Raw genomic sequence first — 7,744 nt, 5'->3', positions numbered from 1 at the left:
ACCACTGGTTCTCAATCAGGTGATATTTTGTCCACTTCTCCACTCCTCGGGGACATTTGAAATGTCTGGAGACATTGTGTTGTTACAACTAGGGTGTTGCTATTGGCATGTAGTGGATAGAGATCAAGGATGCTGCTAAACATTCTGAAAATGCACAGGACAGACCCCCAGCAATAGTGAAATGTCTGGCCCAAAGTGTCGATAGTACTAAGGTTGAGAAAGCTTGTTCTAGAATGTGGCACTCCACAGGAGTTATTGCAAAGCCCATGTTGGGGTGGGAGCAGAAAAGGAAGGAATATGGATAATGAGAACAACCTTCAAGTTTCCTCAAGGACCCTACCAGATCTGTGCCAGGGTTTTCAAGACGGAAAAGTGGAATAAGCAACTAACTATGCCATGTGGTTTCAGAATTGCTAAATTTGCACTTGAATCGAGGTGGCATCAGATACCCTGTGTATTTTGTTTTTCTGTTACTAGACTAGCAGCATTACCAGGGCAACCTTGAGACTCTTCAAAGGTTCACTTGAATTGTTCAGTATCTAATATATACATTTTAAAAAAATGTTCAACAAATGGAGTTATATTGTGCAAGACTCACTCTACCCTAATCTTTAATTTAAATCAGCACTTGAGGTGGAAAGAGTGTCCTGAATCTGTTTTAGATATAGGGCTGAGCAGTCATTACTCTAACATGGCAAACATGGCCTGAACCATAAAACCTGCCTGTGTGTCCTCTTGGCTTTCAGCCAAATCTGACCACGAAAGCCAGTGGTATTCAGAAGGATTCAGATTCACAGTGGGCTACTCACCCTGGTTCTGGTATTTGTAGTGCCAGGTGACAGAGTGGGCTAAGAGTGTGTTTAGTTATAAGCTGAACTCGAATTCAGCCTCACAAGAAAGTTTGGTGATTAATGCTACAATTTTAAAGACTTGTCTCCTTTGGATTCTTTAGTCAAGTTCATGGTGTTCTTCACATATTTTTTCATTGGCAGTTTCAAGATTTTGAGGATGAAACGTGTAGTTCGTAAGAATCAAGTTGAGAACCCCCAAATAATGCACCAAGCACCAGTTCCCTGCCCTGCCCGGCGGTGGGTCCATCTGTGTGCGCCTCTCTTTTCTTAGCCTATAGGTCATGACTCGAGGGGAGAGATCAGTTGGATGCTTTTGGTGCCTCTGGTCAGGAAGGGTCCTCGCCTCTGACATTTCTTTACCAAAGCTGGTTTGACACAACTCAAAACTTTACTGTGCAGTCAAATCTGGCCCCTTAGACTCTAAATAGGAAAAAGAAATACTACAAGAGAAAAATGCTGTGTATGATGTACAGGAGAGTAAAAATGGATTGACTCGGCGGACGGAGAGCTGGCAGGCTAGTGGTGTCACCAGAGGAGGAGCCTGTACGAGGCTCTTTCTTTGTTTTTGTTCCAGAAATTCAGTCGTCAAGTCACCACCAAGCATGGATAATTACAAAAGCGGTTTCGATAGCTATATACTGTATATATTTTATATAGCGAGAGAGAAAGAGAGAAATTTCCTCTTAGTAAAATATTCACTTTTGTCAACCCTAAAAGGTTTTGCTGGTGACCCTGTTGTAGCTGGCAGGAGTTTGTTGGTTTGTTTTGTTTTATTTTAAACATGTGCAGAGTAGAAGCCATCCTCTCCCAAGAATTCGTCATCGGTTGGGAATTTGTCCTACACAGTCAGCTTGCCTTGGCATTCACGTTTTGAACACTGAGCCGGCTTCCACCAGTCCCCGTTGTGACAGTGACAGATGTTACATTCATCCACTTTCACTTCAATGCCAGCTGGAATTATTGTAGTTCCTGCAAAGCAGTTTGGACCTGGAACACACACATACATTGATTAGTTGATTAAATCCAAGAGGCTCCCTTTCTCTCTTCTCTCCCCGACCTCAGTTAAAAAATCCAACCCCCAAAGCCTTGAATGAATAGATCACACTACACTTAACAGTTTATCATTAAGGAGTTTTCTAGCTGTCTCCTTTAAATGCAGACTTTCAACCCTTCCTGTCTTTTGCACACAGATTGTATTCTCTCTATATATCACGCATTAAAAAAAGAAAGTTCCAGAGCTCGAAAAATATTGTCTGTTACTCAGTATATGCAATTTTCTAAAGTAAACTTCTATGAATTAAACTCTATTTGCTTTATGCTTTGGGGTGTAATGACTGCTGAGGTGTTCCCTGGAACTGGAGTGGGGGTTTCGCAAGGTCTGTGTCCGATGACGGTATCCTGTGGCCTGTCCTCTCTCTTCCCATGGCGGGTATGAGATGATGAACTCGCTCACTCCCTGGTTTCAGCACTTCCCCAAGCTCAGTTCCTGGAATCCCCAGCTTGTTTCTTGATAATCATGAATAATTCATAACTAGATGATTTATTCATGTCCCAAACAAGCTTTGTTAGAAGTTCATTTGATTTTTATAAATGGAGTTCCTTTAATCTGCTGGATATCTATTTTTTTAAAGAATGACCCAAACAGTTGGCTTTTGAAAGTCAACAGGAATTTTATTTTACTTTTTCACATTCAGAAACACTTTACTAAAAATGTTACTTGCTCATTATCGATGTATATTTTTTAAAATTCACCAATCTCAGTTTTTCACTTCTTCTCTTTCTCTCTTTTTCTCTTTACTTATTTTCTCTCTTTTTTTCCCCTTCACTCTCCCAATGTACAAATGTCAGTGTTCAGTGTTGGCAATATTATTTCTCAAAGTCAAAGGAAATAAGTATCACTTCCCAGGGTGCAGTGGATTATAGTAGGGTGGTACAAATTGCTGTTCCTTTGAAATAATTTGATATAAGTCTCTCAAGTGGATATTTGGATAAAGAAATGGAGCACCGAGTTGTGTCTACCGGTGATTTATTAATCCAGCATTATTGGCCACTTGCCATAACCACTACAAATCAACATGGCAACATACATCAATATTAGTGCCCTACTTCACTTTCTTACCATTTGATAAGAATTTACGAGACTATCTTTACTGTCAAATAAGTGAAATCGGGCGATTTGCAGTTCCACTTTGTAATTGGAATCTTGCTTTTATGAAAATGGTAACTATTGAGTTACGATATCTATTTATCAATATAAAACGATTTAATATTCTATGGCTTTAATCACCTATTGTTTTGAAGCTCCCAGACCTCGCTTGTGCATGCATTTACCAATGGCATTTGTGTATTTATGCCTTTCCTTCATTCTAGTGGGCAGACATTTTGGGTATGTGCCTGGCGTGGAGAACCAGCAAAAGTAGAAGCTATATAATAAGTCGAGGCTGACATCCCAACAGCTAGCAAACTGTCTACTTTTGCCCAGGAGGGCACTTCTTATGATGCTGTGGTTATAAGACCCTGGCTATCCTAAATGCTGATTATTTAAGGAGTGCTATATAAATTTCATAAGTCTTCGGATTTAGTTATTGTTTGAAAGATTGAACTGTCTTTGGGACTACACTTCCCTGGGAAAATCCCACACCAAGTTCTGTTACCAGAACAGGGAGAATCTTTGGAGAACTTGGTAAGGAGACTTTTCCAGAATGTAGCTGGTTCTACCATGGCAGTTATTGACAGACCTCACTCAGTCCAGCCAGATCTAGGCCAGACAGGGTCTGATCAAAGCCAGAATAGTTCAGAAATTGAACCAGATTCAACTACCATCTGTTTTCCTGGAGTCATCCAAAGGAGACAGTGGCTTTCCTCCCTTCACTTCTCCAGTTCAAACCAACTCTTTTCACCCCAATTGTAGACTTTTTAACTTTTCCAGATGGGGAAAGAAAAAAAAATATATAAACAATGGTTCCAATACAAAGAAGTCCCTGAAACAGTGTGTGTGTGTATGTGTGTGTGTGTGTGTGTGTGTGTAGGAATGTTGCTGGCTTACATGGGCAGATTCATCTTGATAGCATAATAAGAGAAAAAGGCAGAGAGGGCTCTTGGTAAGAGATTTCTGTCAAGCCATCGTGCATGTCTTGATGAGATATTTTATGAGGATTCTGGTTTTCATATCTGCCCCTTTCTGCGTATGTCTTTCTGCGTATGCCATACTATGATTGGTATGAATTTGATCAGCTGCTGTACATCATTTCTTAAGTGTCACTCAGAATTTGCTGCACTCTCAGCTCAGGAAATATTAATTCGAATTGATTGACAGAATGCAAAGAAAGAGCCTTAGTACTTTGCCAGGACTGACCAGTCAGAGGCACTATCTGTAAATAACATGGCAACCTCTCAACTGTCTACTTGGCAGCCAGAGGTATTTTACAGAATCAAAATATCCTGTTTGATCTCATTAACAGTGATTTTATTAGCACCCTTCTGAAAACTTTGGGTGTAACTAAAGCAAGCCTCGAATTTGCCGTTAAGAGTCTGATCTGCTTAAAAGTAATTTAAGTAAATGTCAGACAGAATTGTTGGTACAATGTAGAAACTGTTTTGGTTTTGGCCCAGCCTCTTAATAGTGGTGACTGTAAACCAGTTGTGACAGTAAATGCTAATTTGCTTTGAGCATATGAGTGTTCTACATGAGTTTCTTACAGGGGAAATCCATCCTTCTGTCTGTGTTCTTCCTTTTATTTGGAAGCTGCTTTTCTTTTGTCCCGGTTTATATAAAAGACTTAGATGCTTAGCAGAGTGAATTCAATAGCAAAAGCAACATATTTTAATGCAGAAGACTTGGAGAGACCCTAGAGAGGAGCAGTGAAAATGATTAAACTGAAAGCTGGAAAATAGGACCTCTGAGAAAAGGTTAAAGAGATTGGAATTATTTAATCTAGAAAGAGAAGACAGAGGAATAACTCAACAACTCTCAGGGAATGAAGGCTTAGTAGGTGAAAAATGGTGACCAACTGTTCTTTCTTCTGACGCCTAGGATAAGAGAAAATGGTGATACTTTGATTCTCAAGGAATTGTAAACACACACAAATTGCTCAGAGAACTGAGAATTTAGTGTGGCAGTTGCCGACAGTGTGGTGAGGTCTCTCTTAGAGACCTTTAAGAACATAGCCTGTCTCATCTGTCAGGGATGATTGAAATCATCAGCTCCTTGAAAACAGAACTGAATATCTGTCATTTCGAATGGCCTGGGCCTAACATTGTGTCCAGCAAATATTAAAAATTCAGTGTATGTTTGTTTAACTGACACAGTATGAACAAACTAGTTATATATTGGAAACAAAATTATTTTCTGAGATCAGGCTTTACCTAGATATATCAGCCCTAGCTCTAGTAATATAGGTACAGAAATATTTATAAATTAATAGAAATACAGAGCAACAATTTTTTGAGCATTTACTTTATGCCAGGAGTTTGTCTCATTTAATCTTTCTAATAAACTTTATAAAATATACATTCTCATTCTCAAGACATTGAGCCTCAGCGGTAGAAAATGACTCGTGTGAGATCACCTATCTAGTGAGTGGCATCCATGGAATATAAATGCAAATCTTTCTCACTTATAGGATGATTTTAATTGCCCAGGAAAAGAGGCAATTCTTTTGCCCAGATCTTGGGTTTCTATCCAGAATTTAGAAGTCCAGTTTTTTTTAGTGTTGAGGATGCTTATTGAGGTAAGAAATTTGATGGCTAGGAAGAAGTGAGACTGTTTTTCTATAGCTCTTTATCAAACATACTGGTTTTATATTGTGTGTATTCATAAAGTCTCCATAAAACACAATTTTTCTGAAAATAAATGTTTTCAGGGAGGAGATGCTTGGACAGTGGAACTTTGGCTTTTCCTTGGGCAGCAGTGGAGTTCTCACTGTTACTGAAAACAGACCAACTAAGCAGCAGAATGAAAGTAGAATGCGACTCAGGAGACTTGATTCAAGTTGTGGTTCTACAGTTAATTATCTATGTGACTTGAGGTGAGCACTCTGTAACCTAAATACAAATGGAAACCCATATGGCCCAGTCTCAGAAAAGATTTATACTTTCGAAAGTGTAATACAAAGGTAAATGCAACTTAAATCTTTACTGGGAGTTGGAGCAAGGAGGTTAAAGAAAAGAAAACAAGCTAGAAATTTTCATACATAAAAAAAAAAATTTCCATGAAACATATAAATCATTTCCCCTATTATTCTGTACTTCTATGAGCACTTATTTTGTCCACTATAAAATAAAAAATAAATGGTTTGCATTTATTTTTTCTGCACTAGAAATTATTTTTTAAAAATCTTATAAAAACAGAACTTATTTGGTGAGGTGGCTGTGGGAACCTGGAGCTGTCTTTTCAGCAGTACATCCCCCATCTCCGAACCTCAACCTCTCAGAGGTAGCCCATAGGCATCTACATAGAATATCTAGTGATCAAGAGAAGAAACATTTGGAATTATCTTCTCCAGCTTCAATAACCTAAGAAACCAGGAAAAAATAGAAGGAATTCTGTTATATTTGTAGTTGTAAGAACAGAGTAGATTCACTCATTCACTAAAGTTGTCTTATTGATAAGCCTTGAAATTCCCCTTATAAAAGGGTGCATAGAACTAAAAGAAAAGGAAGTCTGTAGCTACCCTGATCAAACTTCCTATAGATCCATGCTTGCTTACTATGTTAAATATCACATCAGTTACGTGAAGACACAAATACTTAATGTGAAATCGATGCTTTGAAGGAGAGGATCACAGAAATTTGGAAGGTTGTAACAGAGGACTTGACCTAGGCTCTGAGTCTATGGAAAGATTTGGTGTGTGTGGCATGGGGGGCAGGGGGAGTAAATATGACCCACTGAAGAAGTCGAAAAAGCCAATGAGGTTAGAGTGGTGAGTGCAGTTAGAAGCGGCTTGGAAAACAGTGTTGTAATGGAGCCAGTGGCTCATATTGGCTTGCAAGAGCCAAGTGTTAAATATTCAAGAGTTTTGTAACCTTGTTGACATTATATTCATAACCTGAAATCAGCCACGATGGAAGTATTTACACCAGCCAAATCAGGAAATACTACAAATCAGGATTTTGAGCACCCCTCTTCTGGCCCAAGAGCCAATTGTTAGACACTGGTGAGAGTCAGTTGTTAAACATTTGCATCACTAGGTTAGGGCTCAAGATTTGGGCCTTGTTGGCCATGTTAAAAATTCTGATCTTTATTGTAAAAGCCATGGGAAGCTATTGATATATTTTAAGTAAGCCTCTCTGTGTGTGTATGCATGCATGTGCATGTAGAATCATAAAGAAAAGACATTCCATAAACCACACCAGTGTCGCTATATAATTAGTCCACAGAACACTCAAGGGTGGGCTAAACGTGACCTATCATGATAGATGCAGGACCTTCAAGATTGCAAAGAATAGAGCCCTCAGAGGCCTTGGCACTGTGGTGGTAAAAGCACGTTTTTTTCTTCCTCGCTTTGAGGTATTAAAAGTCTCTGTTAAGGTGCTGGAGTAACATTAAATTAGTGTCAGCAATTAACACATTGACTTGAATTAATTGATCAAATATGCCTTATAGAAAGTAAGGTCCTACGGGGAAAAAGGCCCAGGAATGTACAATTTGATCTGAGTGAAGGAGGAGGAAAAGAGTTGGAGGGGGAAGGTAATTTATAAAAGAAAAACTCATTTGGAGTCCCTTAGGGAATCAGGATCTAGTAGAGATACTGGGCTGTTTAGGGAAGAGGATGATCCTACCAGTGAATTCTGGATAAAAGGCACAAATTAAAGGAAGTTATATCTAGAGAAAAGCTGAGAGAACCAAGTTTGGGACATAATACAATCAAGAGTAAGGGCCAAAATCATACCAT

General features: G+C 39.0%; 1 protein-coding gene across 1 annotated transcript in view; it reads right to left on the bottom strand.

Annotated features, from left to right (window-relative positions):
- Positions 1–1,581: 1,581 nt before the first annotated feature.
- Positions 1,582–7,744, bottom strand: part of VWC2L (von Willebrand factor C domain containing 2 like) — a 139,365-nt gene continuing 133,202 nt past the window's right edge. The window contains exon 4 of the mRNA XM_039844709.1: positions 1,582–1,838. Within this exon, the coding sequence (XP_039700643.1) occupies positions 1,690–1,838 (149 nt within the window). The 3' untranslated portion in view covers positions 1,582–1,689. The remainder of the gene's footprint in view (positions 1,839–7,744) is intronic.

This window comes from Pteropus medius, unplaced genomic scaffold (assembly GCF_902729225.1).
Source record: "Pteropus medius unplaced genomic scaffold, Ma_sr-lr_union100, whole genome shotgun sequence".
NCBI lineage: Eukaryota > Metazoa > Chordata > Mammalia > Chiroptera > Pteropodidae > Pteropus > Pteropus medius.
The sequence above is the reverse complement of the archived record's forward strand: the minus strand, read 5'-3'. Positions and strand labels throughout refer to the sequence as shown.